Here is a 21,020-nt window from a genome sequence, read left to right on the forward strand (position 1 = left end):
GTGCAAAACATGGTCTCGACCATGCCTTTCGGCCTGGCGGAGACAATAATGAAAAAAGACCAGTTCCAGACATATGAGGTTTCCACCTCATGACCCCTCCTATCAATGGGATTTAATACCTATCTCCACTTGTAGGTATTTTAAATGCTCAGGGTACCTCCTCCTGTTACAACCTTTTCCTATGAAGGCAGACAGATGTGTTATGATCTGTTCTTAACCTGCTTCTCACAGGCGTTTGTGTTTCACAACATGTCCACGTCTTCTTGTCCACATGTCGAGTGCTGATAGGTCAGCGATGTGACCTACTGGTGTTAATGTCATCTGTGCCATCATGTTTCATGATTCTTAATATAACATCCCAAAAGGTCAGAGTACTGAGACATCACTGTAGTATAACGTCAACACAGTGCACACTGTATGATATTAAGATTTGAGTTTATGATGCACCACACATCCGTTATTCTCAAACAGATCCAATGTACAGTAGTTTTATCTGTTGGATTCAATCAATCAATCAATCAATCAATCAATCAATCAATCAATCAATCCATCAATCAATAATTTAGTCAGAAGCTCAGATAAAATGTTGTTGTCTTTTTTTAATACAGAATGGGTTCCTAGATGGATACAAGAGTGTCGCACAAATGTAGTGAAAATAGCCGATCTACAAGCTCACAACGCAATGCGTGTAGATCGAGCTTGTAGATCGGATATTTTCACAATTTATTTTACAAAATAATTGTATAATAAATAAAGTAACGGTTTTGGACGGTTTTGGACATTATATATATATTATTATATTATATATATTTCTGCCCGATAGAGACGATATTCTGGCCTTGTTCACCTCTGTGTTGTTTGTGTTTCCAGAACGCATGGCATCCCTCCACTCTGCAGTCCTCCAGTTCCTCTACAGACTACGACGGCACGTTTCAAAACAAGATGCAGGATTTTGCAAAACAGATGAAAAAGATCCATAGAACAACCATCACTGACATGAAGGTAATCAAAAACGGCACACTCTAAGACAGGGGTTTTGGGACCCCTAGGGGGGGGTCCTCAGAGATACTGCAGGGGGGGGCCGCCTCACATCTCCATATTTGTATGTTTTTTTTGTAAATTAATGCCCTACTTGATCATGCTACTGCTACAGTGTCACACAAATGTATACAAAATCTATCAGATCTACAAGCTCAGATAAAGCTTGTAGATCTGCTATTTTTGTGCTATTTCTTTTTCATTTGGGATCCTAAAAAGTATGTTTTTTTGGACATAATTTCCACCCGACAGCAACGATATCTGACACGGGGTGTTCACAGCGCTTCTACCATCCCACACTGTTTTCTTAGAAAACAGTAACTCAGCGTTTATAGATTTAGCGCGGCACCAAGTGCCGTGCTATGAACTTGTAGATCTGCTATTTTTGAAAAATCTTGAACATTTGTGCAAATATTTGAATATTTATATTTTTCAAAGGGAAAATTGTTGACTCAAATCTTTGCTTCTGGGGGGGGGTCCCTGGAATCAAATATTTTCAGATGGGGGTCCGCGGCCAAATACATATCATCTTGGGGGTCCTTGACATGAAATTTTTTTAAGCACCACTGATATTATAGCAACAGAAAACTGGATTTGTAGAATCCCCCAGAAGCAAAGATTTGAGTTACAAATGTTCGCTTTAAAAATATATATTAAAAGATTTGCAAAAATGTTCAAAAAAATATCAGATCTACAAGCTTGTAGATCTGCTATCTTTGAATATCCAAATAAATCTAAAATGACACAGATGCGTTCCCGGATTGAATGGGTTAACACATGATACTGCACTTCTCCTCGTGATGGAAAATGTGTTGGGAAGAGGAGAGAGAAACTGCAGCTTCAACTGACTCTTACCGTGGTGTTGCAGCACAGCCATGTGGCAATGTGTAGTGGTTGGAGTTGCACTTTCTCTCATGGAGGGCTCTGTGGATCACATAAAAACACACAGACACATACAGTAGTCTCAATCACGCGGTAAATAGATTGCAGAACAGATGTATCTTTATACAGTTGTGTGAAAGTACAGCATAGCTGGAATGTGAGTGAGCATGCAGACCCTCTTATCAGTACCAAAAACCCCAGTCCCCAAAAAAAGCCTTGTTCTCTGGTCATCCGTGTTAAATACCCCTGCTTCTCCTCCCCCATAACCTTTCCTCCAAACACATGTTTTTTTACTTATGTCAATTTATCACCGTTGACATTTATTAGGCCTTAGGGGTGACTCTGGGGGCCTTCACGTCATACAACAGATGTGTATCCTCGGGGGTCTGTGTACAGTATGTGCTGAAAGAATCAGTGGTCCATTGTGCTGGAGCTTTCTTAGTGTCTTTAGCTTGGGTGTGTCTCTTAGCCTGAAACTATGTGAGAAACTGTATGCCTATGTCAGTGGTTCTCAACCTTTTCAGGCCGTGCCCCCCAAAATAATCATATTTGAACTGGGGACCCCCCACCCTGACAAGCACTAGGAGTTAAGGCATTGCATTTAGTTTGACTCGGTTCCACAGATAAAAAAATAGAAAATAGCCGATCTACAAGCTTGGCTATTTAAAAAGAAAAAGATCCTCTTTCTTATACAGTATTATTTGACAATTTGGCCAATGTTTGACCAGTTTTTATAGTATTGTGTGTTGATTACTTTTAATGCAGTAATGGTCTTTTTCATTTCACAATTTTTTTAAGGTATTAAAAAGGTTTTAAAAAAGTCCATAAATTGTCACTTTACTGTCATTTGGGGACCCCCAAAAATCATGTGGGGGCCACAGGTTGAGAACCACTGGTCTATGTGAGAAACTGTGTGAGACGTGCATTATGTTAGTGCATGCACAGGCTATCAGGGTCATGATCATGCACATCCTCTTGAAACAACTACATGGTCTATGTCCAATCTGATGTACTCTTCTACCATTTGACTATATAACGTTAATAGCCTGATATCGTTGCTGTCGGACCGACCCCCATCTCAAAATATTTTGTTCCAGGGACCCCCAGAAGCAAAGATTTGAGCAAAAAAAAATCGCTTTAAAACAATATATATTCAAAGATTTGCACACATTTTCTCGATTTTTCAAAAATAGCAGATCTACAAGCTCGTAGCGCGGCACTCTGTGCTATTTTTGAATAGCCAAAGTGTAAAATAAGGCTTTTTAGCTCAAATCAAAAAGTGACACAGATGCGTTCCAGGTCTTAAAGGGTTAACCATATTTTACACTTTGGCTATTACAAAATTGCAGATTTATAGATCTGCAATTTTTTTTAAATCTTGAACATTTGTGCAAATATTTGAATATTTTTGACTCAAATCTTTGCTTCTGGGGGTCCCTGGAATAAAATATTTTCAGATGGGGGTCCGCGGCCAAATACATATCATCTTGGGGGTCCTTGATTTTTTTAAGCACCACTGATATATTGCAACATGCGTTTTTTTCTGAAAACTGTTAGGATTTAAAATACATTTGTAGAATCCCCCAGAAGGGCGCGCTCCCACCGCACTTTTATTTTACCTCTTGGACGGAATCTGCCAACGCTTTGTCAATGCAAATGCGTGGATTCATGGTCTTGCAGATTTTTTCCAAGAATCCACGCATTTGCATTGACAAAGCATTGGCAGATTCCGCCCCAGAGGTAAAATAAAAGTGCGGTGGGAGCGTGCCCGAAGCAAAGATTTGAGTTACAAATGTTCGCTTTAAAAATATATATATTAAAAGATTTGCAAAAATCTTCATGATTTAAAAAAAAATAGCAGATCTACAAGCTTGTAGATCTTTGAATAGCCAAATAAAAAAAACGACACAGATGCGTTCCCGGATTGAATGGGTTAACACATGATACTGCACTTCTCCTCGTGATGGAAAATGTGTTGGGAAGAGGAGAGAGAAACTACAGCTTCAACTGACTCTTACTGTAGTGTGGCAGCACAGCCATGTGGCAATGTGTAGTGGTTGGAGTTGCACTTTCTCTCATGGAGGGCTCTGTGGATCACATAAAAACACACAAACACATACAGCAGTCTCAATCACACGGTAAATAGATTGGAGAACAGATGTATCTTTATACGGTTGTGTGAAAGTACAGCATAGATGGAATGTGAGTGAGCATGCAGACCCTCTTATCAGTACCAAAAACCCCAGTCCCCAAAAAAAGCCTCGTTCTCTGGTCATCCCTGTTAAATACCACTGCTTCTCCTCCCCCATAACCTTTCCTCCAAACACATGTTTTTTTACTTATGTCAATTTATCACCGTTGACATTTATTAGGCCTTAGGGGTGACTCTGGGGGCCTTCACGTCATACAACAGATGTGTATCCTCGGGGGTCTGTGTACAGTATGTGCTGAAAGAATCAGTGGTCCATGTGCTGGAGCTTTCTTAGTGTCTTTAGCTTGGGCGTGTCTCTTAGCCTGAAACTATGTGAGAAACTGTATGCCTATGTCAGTGGTTCTCAACCTTTTCAGGCCGTGCCCCCCAAAATAATCATATTTGAACTGGGGACCCCCCACCCTGACAAGCACTAGGAGTTAAGGCATTGCATTTAGTTTGACTCGGTTCCACAGATAAAAAAAATAGAAAATAGCCGATCTACAAGCTTGGCTATTTAAAAAGAAAAAAAATCCTCTGTCTTATACAGTATTATTTTACAATTTGGCCAATGTTTGACCAGTTTTTATAGTATTGTTTGTTGATTACTTTTAATGCAGTAATGGTCTCTTTCATTTCACTTTTTTTTTAAGGTATTAAAAAGGTCTTAAAGAGGTGGTGCCATGGTTTTGCACCTTTTCTGTTTTTCATGTGTCTATGAGGTTGATATAACTTAATTAAGCCCCCTGGTGGTGTTTTTATGGTGTTTTATGTCTTCTCTGACTATTTTGAGTTTCTTCCTGGAGGCTGAAACCTTGAGGGTCAAACGTGCCAATAGAAAAACAGCGCTTTAGTGACATAGTAAAAAAACGTACCCTCCCCCTCATTATCATAACACAACAGGTGTGGGCATAAGGAGGAAGAGGGACTAGGACAGGTGGGTGGTGCTAAGGTGGTGGAGGAGGTGCTAAGGTGAGAACCAGGTATACTTAATGAACTGGAGGCGTGTCCACATAAAAACATAATTTTAACACTTTCTGTACACTTTTTTGAAAAAGATCTTCCTCCTAGTATAACCATAATACCTGATGATTATGTTTTAGGGGGGGGAAGAAATCACTGAAAATCACGGCACCCCGTCTTTAAAAAAAAGTCCATAAATTGTCACTTCACTGTCATTTGGGGACCCCCAAAAATCATGTGGGGCCCCGACCCACAGGTTGAGAACCACTGGCCTATGTGTGAAACTGTGTGAGATGTGCACTATGTTTGTGCATGCACACATTGCACAGGCTATCAGGGTCACGATCATGCACATCCTCTTGAAACAACTACATGGTCTATGTCCAATCTGATGTACTCTTCTACCATTTGACTATAACGTTAATAGCCTGATATTGTTGCTGTCGGGCAGAAACCTAATATCTCCGTTTTAACAGTTTTCCGCTCGCCGTTGGGTACACAGCACGGGGAGCCCCTTAAAAAATAACAGCGTAGAGCAAGGACTCTGGCTGAGTCAGCTACATTTGGACTGAGGAATGCGCCGAAGTACAGTAGGATTATGGGTAGTGGTGGAACTAAGTACATTAAGTACAACTAAGTACATTTACTCAGTACGTACTTAAGTATTTTTTACTTTACTTGAGTATTTCCAATTTCCAATACTTTTACTTGTACTCCACTACACCTCAGAGGCAAATTTTGTACTTTTACTGTAGTACAATTATTTGAAATCTTTAGTTACAAGTTACTTTGTAGATTTTGATTATTATTACAAAACATACATTAACCACTTCAGCTCTGTATACATTTCGGCCATTTGAAAATAGCCGATCTACAAGCTCACGATGCGACGCATTGTGAGCTTGTAGATCTGCTATTTTCAAAAGATTTTTATACATTTGAAAACTATTTATGGCTTTTTGATGGCTGGTGGTGGTAGGACAGTCCACATTTTGGTGGAATGTGATTACTTTAATTACAGCACCCAATGACCACTTATTGTGACTTATAATCACACTACAATGCATTATAACAGTGATTACAACGTCTTACAACTATGAAAATTATATTAAAATGTCTGTGTGTCCAGCAATTATTTATGAGTTCTTACAACTATAATTGCTATAAGATGCTACCGTTAGGGTAAATCATTGTCTGTTCTTCTGTTATAGCAAGTGATCCTGGGGCCTGCTCTGTTCTCAACAGTGGAAGGTTCTTCCTACGTAGAGGGTACGTTTTTATCTATTTTATTTGTACTTTTAGAGTCAGAAACACTATTCCATTACTACTCCTACTATTGGGCACATTATGGAATTGAATTGAATGTTTTTGTAATGGAGCTTAAAGGCATGAAACCTAAATGCACCCAGATATTAGACACATTAATAATGGTGTAAATATAATGCACCTCAAATCCACTCATGAATACATGCACTAAAATACATATTTTGATCATAGATTTAAGTAGGAGCTGCACAAAAATGTGACTTGTGTCTGGACAAAATGTGCCAAAAACAGCAGATCTACAAGCTCAGAACTGCATCACGTTGTGGCGGGTTGTGAGCTTGTAGATCGGCTATTTTTGGAGAAGAGATTAGGTGACAGAAACAATTTCTGACAACCCAACAGATTGAATACAGGGTTATTGTAGTAAGTATTATGGTGTGATGATTAATGGTTCATGTCCAGTTTAGGGTCTGTGATCTTCTTCCATGGCCTATAACCTAATGTCTGTAACGGGTAAAAAACCCACTTCATGAGCTTGTAGAGGCTACTTTCACTGAATGTTTGCCTATTATGACCTACTCAGAATAGAAACTCTAGGGTTTAAGTGGTTAGGACACAGAGCATTAAATCAAATAGAAACATTAGCATTTAAATACAATTACAAAAAAAATGTTATTGTTATTCATAAATGTATGAATAATCATAATCTTAAACATTTTGATTCACTGTGAATGGTTAGCCTTGAAGATGCTGGAAGACTGGAGGAAGATATGCCAGAAGAGCAGCTTGATAACTAGCATCACACCAGGAGACAAGCTGGGTAAGTATTAGACTGAAGGAATAATATGACATGATGCATCTGTAATAAAGGCCTATTCATACTCGACGTAAGACCCTTAAGTAAGCATAAGGAACGGAGGGGGAGACCAAAAAGGGGAGAGGGGATGGGGGGTTTGTCCGTCGATTATGTCATCCGTCAGGTTGAGCTCTGAGCTCAACCTGACGTACCTGACGTACGTTCACTGCTTCCCTCTGGAGGATGAATAGCCTCTTGGCCCTAATCACGCATAAGAAACGTGTCAAACTATGAATGCACTGAATGCACTAACGTAAAGAACGTACCAGTTCCTCACCCCCGACGTACGTCAATCTCCGTCTAGCATGTACGCCACTTAAGGGTTTGCAGGGTGCAGGGCTGTGCTGTACCAACAAGAACAGACTGTCAGTTACAAAGACAAATGCAAATTTGAGCGCTCAGTGGTACAAAAACCATAGGCAGTGGTCAGACAGAGATGTGGTTGGATGGCAGTGGCTCAGGAGGTACAGCGGGGAATCAGAAGGTTATATCTGACTCCTCCGTTCTTCACTTGACATGTAGATTTCTGAATGAACCTGACCACTGAATGTACCGCTATTGTTGAAGGCTGCTATCTTGTGTTAAAAGCATTTTAACACACTTTTAAATTGAGTGACTGTCTGTAGGCTATTTACTGCATGTAATCAGTAACGGGGTGGACAACGAGTCCATTATTTGATAGGCGGGGCGGGTCTGTTTTTTATTTTGATATAATCACGGGTGACGGGTCGGTCTACGGATCTGATTATTGACGGGCGGGGGCGGGCAAAATTGGACCCGTGCAGGACTCTGACCCATGCTTCTGATGAGCAGGTCGGTGCCTCGCATAATTGTCTCCGCCAGGCCGAAAGGCATGGCGAGATAGTATGTTTTTTCCCCTGTCTGTTCGTCCGTCCGTGTGTCCGTCCGTCTGTGACCAGCTAATCTCCGGCACCGTTGGCTTGATCGCAACAAAACTGTGCACACACACTCCCTGGATGCCAATTCAGAACCTCTGCCCCAACATGGGCCTTTTATAGCGCCACCAGGAGGCCAATTTGTGCAAAACATATTTTTTGACAGTACTCCTACAGATTTTGTCCAAAAATCACGCAAATCGGTACACAGTATCTCTATAGTCATTAAACGAAACGGGTCTTTCAGATTTTTCATATTCCATCCTGATTGGCAAAAAATGTCTTCCAAAGTTTGCAGGAGTGCTTCTTTTTTGAACAAAATGCCTAAAATCATGAACACAGCATGCAATTTTCCGTGAAATATTGCACACACATTCCCATTAGGCTGAGGAAGAAATACCATTATGAAATGTTTCAAATCAGCCTCATGGTGGCGCTATAACAGGCCGATTCGTGTTTTTACCTATAACTGCACCGATCTGTGTAAAACTTTGTATGCACGCTCCCTAGAGGTCAAGGAAAAACCTTTGCCCTGCATTTTTCACATCTGCCTTTTTTAGCGCCACTAGGAGGCCGACTTATGTAAAACACATTTTTTTAATACTGCTCCTTCCAGTTTTATCCAAATTTCACGCAAATCGGTACACATGATCTCTATAGTCATGTGATCAAGACGGATGTGTTTGATTTTTCATATTCCATCTTGATTGGCTAAGAATGACATCTAAAGTTTGCATTATTCGCTTGTTTTGAACAAAATTCCGCAAGATCATGAACGCACCATCCGATTGCGGTCAAACTTTGCACGCACATTCACACTATGTTGACAAAATACTGCCACCCTTTTAACATTGGCCTGTTATAGCGCCACCAGCAGGTCTAATTTAGCAAAACAAATGTTTTTAACAAAATGCCTCAAATCATGAATGCAATCAGTGTCTGATTGTCGTGCAAGGCCTAAGAACAAATGGCACCCTTTTCACATTGGCCTATTATAGCGCCACCAGGAGGCCACAATAGCCTACCTGACCTGACGGAGACCTGTGCTCCGAGGAGCACTTTTTCTAGTTTGCTCTGCCATCTGTGTGTGGCCATCGGCCCCATCTGTAGAACTAATGTTAGCTGTTAGCCAGAACACTACAGTAGTACAGAATGTACCAACAGTAGTTACACACAAGGGCTCCGACTAGGAGCCTACTGCGATGATTAGGTCTAGTAATAGTTGTTGGTGCACAGATAGAAAACTGTGTCGCATCAGGACACAGCAGCTATAGATAGCAGGCGATCACAACACTCCATGATGACAATCTTATGCTATGTTAAGTATACTGCTAAGTATGGGGTCGCCAGATGCTTCGAACTGTTTTCGAAATACGATTGCCCTCCCCCCGCCGGCCAGCATTCACATTAGCAATGTTGTTTCATACCAGAGTACACTTCAATTAAACTGTATTGGTACGTAGGTGCCTCAAGGGAGCGCTGTGGACTATGGGGTTTTGGGAGATAGAGAATGTCATGTGACAGAAGAAGAGCCACGTTTAGAGTGAATAATATAGTTTGACTGTGTTCCTAACGTTTTCTTTAGTTATAATAATAAAAGAGAAACAATACGAAACCAAAACGGCACACGCTTACGGTCTTTGAAACATCGCTGCGCACAGTGGCGTGCCGTGCACAGACATTTTGAGGGGCAGGTGCTCAAGTAAAAAAAAAAGGGCACCTTGTGCGGAACCGCCGGCTGCCCTAGTAGTGTGATATTTATTACAGGCACATATTGTACGTCGTAATTGCATATGTATTTGTTTCAATAGCCATATGCTGTCTGATGTAAACCAGAAGTGCCCTTTTTTTCAAAATGGCACTTCTGGTCCAGAGGGCAAAGGGCAGGTGCTGTAGCACCACCTAGAGTCTATCTGTGCACGTGCCTGGCTGCGCAGCCAACGTAGCGGCATGATTTCAAACAACGCAATGTAACGTCAACAATTGTGTGGAGTTTGCATGTTCTCCCCGTGTCCCCTAGGGTAGGTACCCTCAGAAAAAACATGCAGTAATGCTGGTCTCTAAACTCCCCCCCCTGTCAGGTGATAAGAATCGGTCTGCTACTCCTCATGCGTTTAAGGAAGCATGAGCTCAGTTCGGAGCTCTCCACAGGCTGGCAGAGGGAGAGTACCGCCCAGGATTACAAGGGTGAAAAATAGGGTTACAAAGTCGTGGGATAAAAATATGAAGAATTTAATAACAATTGTCTCATGACAGTGACATCACTATCTTTGGTATCCTATAAGCAGCTTTGAGCGTATGCTGTCAAGTGTATGCTGTCGCATAACAGTGACGTCACTCACTAATCCTTGGTATATTTATCCTAGTATTCCACTAGCGATGTAGCCAAGTAATTTGTTCATCCCCTGGGTCGCAGAAGTAATTTCTCCCTAACCCATAGAATCGTAAGAAATATAAGAAATGCAGTCCAAAAATAAACAAACATCAGTGATATTGTCAGGGAGGTGTCTCTGTATCGTTTATGATAGTCAGTCACTCATATTTGATACAGTCTGTTTCTGGCGAAAATTTTACTAATTCGGCGGAAGTAACATTAGCCTTTTCTCACCGTCAGTTGATGCTTCATATCCATAAGAGTTAAAGCGCCGGGATCATTTGTTTATTTTTGGAACACAGTTCTTATTTGACGTGCTATTACAGTAAACACGTCTATGGGAATTCAGGAAAAAAAAACGTGAACCAGGTAGGATGCGTAAATTACGCCAGACTTGGGTGCTCTCTATAAGAGGAGGTCATACCACAGCTTAGGAGCCAGGAAAGAGAATGAATCTAGGATGGTTGGAGCATTGGCAGTGAAGGGAATGCAGGAGGGGAGAAACGTGAACATTTAGGTGCGGTTGAAGAGCAGCGTGTGGCGGAATCCTGGATCAGTTGAAGGGGTTTGAGGCAGCATGCTTACAGAAGGAGTATGAAAGCGTAGTATGAAAGAGGCTTGGATAAGGGGCTGCACAGACTCCTTGGTGAGGAAGGTTCTGATCCTCAGGGTCTCTCTAGTACCCATTTCAGACTAAAGGGGGCAGAGAAAACAAGTTGACAAAATCAATATGGGTTATAAAGCCAACTGTACAATGACTGCAAGCATAACATCTGTTGTCTTGTTACACATGTCAGTAATTATTTTTGTGTTTTTGACTGAAAAGTCCAGGAGTTATTGATGGTCAGTGATTTGGTCAGGCAGTCCTTCCATACAGCTCACTGATACAACCCGGGCATTTGAGGGACGCAGATGTGACGGCATCATCTAAAATGAAGAGCGACACGCAGCCAACCAGAACCCAAGACCTCACCAATCAAAGAAGACATGGGATGTTCCACCACGACCTCAAGCCAAAATCAGGCTGGTCCGTCCGGTGCATCTCAGGAGCAAGACACATGCATATTTTGATTGATTGATTGAATACTTAGTCAGAAATGTAAACGGCATGAGGTACAGGCATTAAGGCTAAATTGATAACACAACAACAAAGTCCTGGGGACTTGTTTCCATTGTGGTCCTATGTATTCAATTCATCAACATAGCATAAAACATTAACACAATAATACATGTCATTAACAAATACTAACACTATATGTGGTATAGCATGTAAGAAGAAAGCACTGGAACAGCTCAGACAGTCAGACAGCCTTTTCTTTAATGCAGCAGTAGGAAAGACAATGTTTCCATGTTATTACATTTTCGTCAGGTCATAAACAAATAAGATAAGAAATAACCGTGATTTCATGGACAGGTTAGAGGCAGGTACAGGCCATTCAATTAGCCAATGTCCAAAGGCCAATAATAATGGGAGGTACATCCTTCTGCACGTGGAAGATTCACCAGTTAATAAGTCACTATTAGTAGTAGACATTTCTGATTACAGGATGAATCAACTGTACATTACAAAAGAGTGCCAACAGTATTATAAGGGCCAATTTTGGTCTGGGTAAAGAGAACCATAATTATTGGATTTTACAGGGAAGAATGAAATACACTGCACCTGATTATACAAATTACACATATTATTAAAACAATAATTACATTTGTCCGAGCTGCTCCAGTGCTTTCTTCTTACCTGCAAGACATGGGATTGTTTGCACCAGACAGGACTGAACTGTTATGGCTGAAATTCTATTATTTTTTGCTTAAAGCTGCAATCTAGAACTTATTTTAATCAATCTGTATGGAAGAGTATGTTAATACGATATAACTAGCACATCTACAGTGGTTAGAGGTGGTCTCCTATACTCTTCCAATGAGAAATTAAATCCTGGTGTCTCGGTAGGACTCCCTGACACCCCTAAGTGCAATATCTGAGGCCAGCCATAGCTGAATGGGTAGAGAGGCGGCCTGGGAAACGGAAGGTTTGCGTCCCAGCACCGGCTATTTGTCCCTGAAAAAGACCCTTAACCCCTAATGGAAGGGTTAAGCGTTAACAAAGCTTTGACATAAAACATAAGTAAATAAAGGTTAAGGATTGCAGCTTTAACACTTTGATCATGATTGTTAATCTCGATTTTTCATCATGATTTGTTTAGTTTTGTTTAGTTTTGTTTTTTGGTCGAAAATGTTTGTTTTAATTCTTTTCTTAACAGCTTTGTTGTTCATTGTTTATCAGGGTTGTACCCCTTTGCAGGGGTGTGAGAATATAGATACACTAGATCAGGGGTTCTCAAACTTTTTTATACCACGACCCCATTTTATGAGGGATATATTTTTTTTTTTACCGTTTCTAGATAAAAAAAAAGAAGTCATATTTTTTGGTAGCCACTGTGCGAACCCAACTGCACCTTCCCACGACCCCACTTTGGGTCGCGACCCATAGTTTGAGAACCGCTGCACTAGAATATGTGTTTGGCTGATACAAGCAAATTGTGAATATTTTGCTTGGATTGCATATACATGTCATTGTATGTTACAGGGAAAGTGAGAAATACAAATGCAGATCCAACTGTGCATAACACTGTTATGCACTGTGTTATTTCCATTTCTTTAGCTACTCACAAAAGTGAGCTAAATGCTAATAGTAGATTAGAATGTAACAATATCTACAATATCCTAGTTTGAGTACTACTGTAGTAGTTCTCCCTTTCCAATGTTTACTGCTCATTGTAATTTTTTTTCTATGTATGGATGTATTTATTTATTATGTTTGGATTGTTGCACCCTAAACACTAATCTTATCTCGAAAGCAAATCGGAGCACATCATGACAGCATCATTGTCCTCCAGTCATCGCAACATACTGTACTCCCAAGAGAATGCGCTGGCCAAGCTCAGGCAGATCATTGAAACTGTCCGACCACATACATACCATCTTGGCCATCCTGGGCGACTGCAATGCACATCTGGGCCCACAAGACACACAATTACAATGTATTAACAAATGTCGGGAAGGGAAAATGTTTGCTATTATATATTTGATTATGGAGGAATACCAACTGCTGGCCGCCACATTATGTGCCGACATACTAACCGCACCCGATGCCAGCCTCCCAGCCGGAGTACCAGCAGGAACCAACGCCAGCCTCCCTGCCGGTGTACCAGCCACACCCGACGCCAGCCTACCAGCCGGCGTACCAGCAGGAACCAACGCCAGCCTCCCAGCTAGCGTACCAGCCGCACCCGACGCCAGCCTCCCTGCCGGCGTACCAGCCGCACCCGACGCCAGCCTCCCAGCCAGCGTACCAGCCGCACCCGACGCCAGCCTCCCTGCCAGCGTACCAGCCGCACCCGACGCCAGCCTCCCTGCCGGCGTACCAGCCGCACCCGACGCCAGCCTCCCTGCCGGCGTACCAGCCGCACCCGACACCAGGTTCAGCACAGCTAGCATACCAGCTGCACCCTACTTCAGCCAGCTGGTGTCGAGTGCTGCAGCTTCACTGCAGCACCTGACGCCAGCTTCACCGCAGCACCCGACGCCAGCTTCACTGTGGTAGGCATAGATTCATAGTAGATGAGGAAGTGCTGGACTTTATCAACCAAGCATACACATATACCACACAGAAAGGACACAAAGTTACAAGGGCAAGGGGTCAGTTTACCACAGTCTACCATAATGGCAACTTGATAGAATTCCAGGAGGATCATCTCAATAAGGCCACACAATGAGAAGTTCACACGCCTTTGTCTCTATTGCAGCAGTGACTTGAGCACTACTTGTTTCAGTGGCTTGAGATAAAAGAGTGTCCACCCGAGCAGTCATCAAATGGATAAAAAGAGGGCAAGTGTTGCTGGAAATGTGGACGCGCCAATCAAAAGTACCAAGACGCTTCAGAAGCCCTGCAGAGAATATGACGAGGTGCATCTTAGGGTCCTTCACAGTGTTACTTCACACAGCACCACTATCTTCCACGTCACGTCAGCACCTGACCAAGTCTACCTCACCAACTCCAATCCAACAGGACGAGTCTACTTGAAGATTGTGCCTGTGCTGCTGCGGAATGGTGAAGGGTCACTCAAGACGTAGCGAGGTGATATTAAAAATGAATAATAAGACTTTCTCTACATCTGAGTGGGAGCCAATGAAGGTAGGTCAGTATATACGGGTGATGTGGTCCTGCTTTTACGGGTGTGAATCAATTGGGATCATAATGGAAACAAGTCCCCTGGACTTGTATTATCCTTTTATTATTATTATCCCTTATATTGTAATTGCCCTATACATCACAGATCTGCATTTGTTCTGACTTTTTGTTTAACTATGTGACCCCTAGTAGCCTGCCTGGTTGCATGCCTATGATGATCTTTCACATAATGTATTTGGGAGTACAGACAAACTGGTTGTTTACTATGACAAATATTCCTAAAGAAACTCACTAAATTGCATGCTAACCTCTCCTCTACTTTGAGCCACCATGAGAGACTAGCATGCATTGCAATCTCTCAGTAGTCTGCCTCACATCCAAATGGACAGTGCAGTGCCAGCCTTACAGCTTTATTCTGAGCTATTTGAAGCTTAGACAGATGTTTCTTGTCTGCACCAAGGGGCCAGCTTGAGATTTTTACATTGACTCCAATACGGAAGAGACAGTTCATATGAATGGCCTGTAGTTTCGCTGTTTTACCCCTGCAGGTGTCGGAAATAATTTATTTTAACGCAAGCGGATGGGTTTTTGACAAACTTTAGACTTTTCTTATCTTAATCAAAATTGTCATAAATTCTATATGCTTCCAGTCGCTAGTTTAAAGTCTCCTTTCAATCATCATGATATGCGTTTTGCTAAATTATGGTCCCATTTAATTCTAAAATTTACGATAAAGTAGGCTATTCTCTAAGAGGGGCGGGATGATTTGATTGACAAGCTACACAACCAATAGCATTCATTCCCCGCCCCCGCTCTTGATTGACAAGCTACCCAACCAATAGCATTCTTTGGGGATTGTTGGGGCTTATATTAGAGATGGCGGATTTCAAATTCCTGAACAATCGGCTTAATTTTCGGTCTGTAGAAACCAGCGGTCTGGCTTTGTCCATCTCTTTTATACAGTCTATGGTCTGCACCCGACCATATTAGAGCAGTAATCAAGGTGAGATAGTAGTGCCTGTGTCACTAGCACTCTAGAGGCTTGGGTAAAAAAACGAGGAACACACTGCTATTCCTCTACCCATTTTTGTCTCCGCCAGGCCGAAAGGCATGGCCGAGACTATGTTTTGTACCCTGTCCGTCCGTCCGTCCGTCCGTCCGTCCGTCCGTGTGTCCGTCTGTCTGTGAGCAGCTAATCTCCGGCACTGTTGGCCCGGTCTCTGCGAAACTGTGCACACACACTCCCTGGATAACAAAGCCGAATCTCTGCCCGAGTTTTTCAGTTTGGCCTCCAGGAGGCCAATTTTTGCAAAACACTTTTTTTTATATTGCTCCGACAGATTTTGTCCAAACATCACACAAATCGGTACACAGTATCTCTATAGTCATGTGATCAACACGGATCTGTCCGATTTTCCATATTCCATCCTGATTGGCTAAGATTGGCATCCAAAGTTTGCAGGATTGGTTCGTTTTGAACAAAATGCCTCAAATCATGAACGCAGCATGAGATTTCCGTGAAATTGTGCACACACTTTTCCACTAGGCCGAGGAAGAAATGCCACTTGAAAGTTTTCACATCAACCTCATGGTGGCACTATAACAGGCTGATTCGCTTTTTTACCTATAACTGCACCGATCTGCATGAAACTTTGCACGCACATTCCCTAGAGGCCAAGGAAAAACCTTTGCCCTGTGTTTTTCACATCTGCCTTTTAGACAAAGCCGAAACTCTCCCCTTTTTCATATTGGCCTGTTATAGCGCCACCAGGAGGCCAATTTTTGTTTAAAAAAAATGTTATTACTTATATTACTATAATGGGCGTACGGTGAGATCACCGTACATATATCAATATATCCTGACGTTGGTTTCAGCCTTCGGTACGCTGAGATCTCACGTCTGGTCGATAGCAGTTGTTGACGTTGGCTGCGCCTGTTAATTCCATTCTAGACCTGCGGAGCAGCATTGTCCGACAGGCATCTGGACACATAATCCACTCCAAAATGTATATCTACACACTAATGAATAATCCCTGTGAAAATATAACATTTTATAAAGTAATTTAAACAAACTGCTTTAACAGTCATTCAGATAAGATTGCAGATCTGGCTGCATTTAAAATGTAGCTCACAAGCGTGAGCTTGTAGATCTGCTATTTTCAAAATATACGAGCGCTTTTGCGAGAGCATTTTCAGGAGTCGGGACTAGTCCCGACCATCTTTTCATGGACAGTGAGGTCTACAAACTTACAGTAGCTTGTCCTATGGTATGGAGTTATGTCATAGAGAGTTATCTACAACCTGGCTGGGTTAAGGATATAAACCCGACGCTCCAATCTCTTATTAACGTGGCGGCACGGGATCACTGCAGCCCGCCCAAGTCTCATGGGGAATAGCCTACAGGACTGCTTTATTTTAGTGTAACTCGAACGCGCACTGCTCGGTATGGGGTAAATAAATATACAAACGTATTCCATTCATGGCGATGTGATTGGTATCATAATATGTCATTCATGTAGGCTACAAGCCTACGTGAAGATTGTACCGTAACGGATTACATGACACAGTTGGGCGTGTGTGTGTGTGTGTGTGTGTGAGAGAGAGAGGCGTGTGCGTGTGCATGTGCATGTGCATGTGCGTGTGCGTGTGCGTGTGTGTGTGTGACTTGACAGGCAGCGAGGAGAGGCGAGCCGGCGAAACTCTTTCTTATTGGCTTTCCATGCTTTGTTTGGTCGTATTCTGGTTCTTCATGTCCAAAAATCGGGGTGTTTCGAGAATATTTAAGGGCGTGTTATTTAAATGACGCTCGTTTTCAGACGTGAGATTTATCAAGGCTCCGACCTGATGTACGCTAGGATTGGCTGTATAGGATTCGTTGATAAATGTGACTTCGACATTGGTGTACGGCCGCATATGGAAAAATATAAGCCGTTTTTTACGCTCTGTTGATAAATGAGGGCCAGTATCTCTATAGTCATGTGATCAAGACGGATGTGTCCGATATTTCATATTCCATCCTAATTGGCTAACATTGGCTTCCAAAGTTTGCAGGATAGGTTTGTTTTGAACAAAATGCCTCAAATCATGAACGCAGCGTGCGATTTCTGTGGAGGCCACAATAACCTACCTGACCTAGCTGAGACCTGTGCTTCGCGGAGCACTTTTTCTGGTTAAATCCTCTTTCTCCCTAATTAGTTCCTCCACACACATTTGTGTGTTGTCACTGCTGTTGTATCCTACTGACTCACCTACCAGTGAGGAGCCCCCACCAGGAGGAAATAGAGCCTTCGTCCTACTCCTCCCGCCCAACACTCCCTGCCCCATTCTGTAGGATTTACGTACAGTGACAAATATCACTACAATACCTCCCTGCCTGGCTTCCCTCCCCCGAACACGTGCCAATTGTGTTCATATATACACTTGACAAAGCCAGATGCACCACGGTGGGTTTGAACCCACAACCTCCGTGGTGGTGAGCAGGCAATTTACTAGTGCGCCACCCGAGCGCCAACGTTGACGAACTTTGACCTGGCGTCGACCCCGCATTGCAGACATTTTGTTTGTAGTTTTCTTCCGGTGAGCCAACGCTCCAACATAAGTTAAAATAACTACACTCATAAGGTAGCCTACATTAAGGTATCATTCTTTTATTTGTTTAGGAACGCAGAGGGAGTGGGGCTTCAGCAATTACAGCCTGTCCCGTAAGACCACCTACCACGTTTGGGGCCGTTAGCATGCTAGGGACTGGAGTTGAGGCTGTTTAAACGCCAGCCAATAGGAACATAGAGGGACCGGGGCATCAGCAGTTTACAGCCCGTCCCTATTGGCCATCTAAGAGCACCCACCAATTTTGGGGCTTTTAGCATGCTGGGAACTGGAGTTATGGCATGTTAGGTAGACTAACACAAAACTACATTCATTCATGGGGTTACACTTAGAAGACTTGACTTGTCTAGGACCAGTTAAAAAGGTGCTCATTTATGGCGGTTTTGAAGGAGGATAAGGAGTTACACTTTTTGATGTTTGTTGGAAGGTCATTCCACATTTTGGTGGCATAGCAGTATATCTTCATATAGGTCCTCACTAATACTCATGATGATATGGTGGCATTTTATTCTACACGCTCTGTGTCTCATAGGAGGACAGTTCAGAAACGGTGCGTGTGTGCACTTCCACCATGGACAGACAGCTAAAACAACTCACTCACATTAAATTAACAAAAGTAATATTGTTTTGCCATTGTCATTACATGATTCACTTGAGCTGAGCCCTGATTTAATCAGATCTACATCCTGTTTACTCCACATGATATTAGATTGTTTCTGACATGCACAAATAAACCAATAGTTTAGAATATGATAAGCTACTCGCAGCACTTCTCTTATTTAAGTTTAGGAATAAATACCGCCGGATACCTGTGCTCCGAGGGCGACTGTGTTTTGGGGGCGAGCGTTTTGGTATTCCAAAGAGATGATTCCATGAATACACCACATCACTGCCGGAGATTCCCAGAAGGTCTGACTCTGCTAGTCTGTGACAGAGCCTGCCATTCCAACAAGCAATACTCTAAAGCTAAATTCTATCATTTAAATTTAGAATGGAAAATAATCATCACCACGGCACATCCCCTTGTCTATGACATTATTTTGTTGATACAAGCTTTGAGCTGAGAGATATACAATGCTGCTGTATCCTTTATATTTATAACGTTGCTCAGCTGACCTGTTCAGGCAATAAAGAGGCTACTCACAGGTGATTGGAGAAAGTTGATTAATTTGCATTTGGGATTTGGGATGAATGATGATCATTGTACCGTTTCCTCAGAGCTTTTCACTGGTAGTATGCATTGGCCAGTGTGCCAGGTCGGTCTCTGTGAAAGGGACTTTCTCCCTGTTTGGAGTGGTGGTGGTGGTGGTGTGGTGGTGTTCCTCACCTGTCTCACTCTCAGTTTGATTGTCATCATGATGGGTTCATCAAAACATAAGGTTTGGTCATCCTTATCGCCATCTGTTTCTGTTGCAGTAGGGTTCTCATTTACTTGTTTTTGATTGACAGCTACAGCATCTTCTGTTTCGCTTGGACTGTCAATAGCCAGGATAGAAGTTCTTTGGCTATGTGTAGGCATAGACTGCACAGTTGTCTGTTGGCTATCATCGCCTGTGACGGACCGTGTGTTGCCGTTGCAACAACAGCAGTTGTCGGAAGGTCTTTTTTTGCTGATTTTGGAGCAGCTGGACCAAAGAATGAGGTTACCTTTGGGAGGCTATTCATTAGGTTTTCTCTATTTTCTATTATTTTACGCAACAAAATAACAACACCTTGACAGGTCAAAACGTATTAGCTGCTGCCAGGCAACTAGTGGTGTAGAGGTTGAATAATTTTTATTAAATTCTTGCATGAAATTCTTGGACGTCGGCCAGCCGGAGGCGGAACCCCGGACTGGGATGCGAGTCAAAAAATTATTATAATAATACAAATTTGAAATTAAAAGAATCCCAGCCAACTCGGAGGCCCCCTGTGGTTCGAGGCCTGTTTCAATTGAAACGGGTGAAACATACCAAAGGCCGCTACTGTATGTGAGGGCCAGGCAGCCTCACATACATCTACTGTACCTCAACACCTAAAGGAGCATTTCACTTTAAAACACTTCTGGGGTAATTTTAACGTCTACTCTGGCTTTTATGTTTCAACCCAGACAGTTTATAAGTTGCTTCATTAAATATTTATTTGATATTCATATTAACAGATACGCCCCCTTCCTATCTAAACCCATTGTAACTTAAAACTCCAATTTAACCATGTTAGACTCAAAACACCCACTGATATTGTCTTTCTAATGAATGTTAGTATGCTATTTTCAAATCTGAAGTATGAAATAGGGCTAAAGTGGTTAATGTATGTAATATAATCAACTAAGTAACTAATAATTGTAGTGGGGTAAATACAATTTGTATTTCCCTCTGAGATGTAGTGGAGTATAAGCGGTAAAGAACATAAATATAACTCAGTACAGTACTTGAGTAAATGTACATAGTCACATGGTTTTCAACAGGGGGTCCGGGACCCCTAGAGGGTCCGCCATATCATTGTGTGATAGGAACTTTTATCGTATTTCATTTTTTTACATTAACCACTTGCAACCCTGAGCATCCCTATTCTTGGTGGAACCATCGCTGAAAATAGCGTTACCGCGTTGTGAGCTTGTAGATCGGCTATTTTTGGCCAAGCTTCATCTGTCTCTCAGATAAGAGGTTCTTGGGCTGAAAAACATTGAAGACTCCTGGTTTAGGGGTATTGTTGGTATAAAAGAAGTTGTTCAGTTTTTTGTGTTAGGCCGCACTCACACTGACTGAGCTTGTAGATCT

The 21,020-nt window shown here is 42.2% G+C and overlaps 1 protein-coding gene across 1 annotated transcript in view; it reads left to right on the forward strand.

Moving 5' to 3' along the window:
• LOC308094906 (uncharacterized protein) overlaps positions 1-21,020 on the forward strand; it is a 101,227-nt gene that overhangs the window by 25,525 nt on the left and 54,682 nt on the right. The window contains exons 12-14 of the mRNA XM_080441729.1: positions 871-1,002; positions 6,286-6,343; positions 7,080-7,160. Of these exons, the coding sequence (XP_080297855.1) occupies positions 871-1,002; positions 6,286-6,343; positions 7,080-7,160 (271 nt within the window). The remainder of the gene's footprint in view (positions 1-870; positions 1,003-6,285; positions 6,344-7,079; positions 7,161-21,020) is intronic.

Source organism: Gymnoscopelus braueri (assembly GCF_963280865.1).
Source record: "Gymnoscopelus braueri genome assembly, chromosome: 11".
NCBI classification, from domain to species: Eukaryota; Metazoa; Chordata; class Actinopteri; order Myctophiformes; family Myctophidae; genus Gymnoscopelus; species Gymnoscopelus braueri.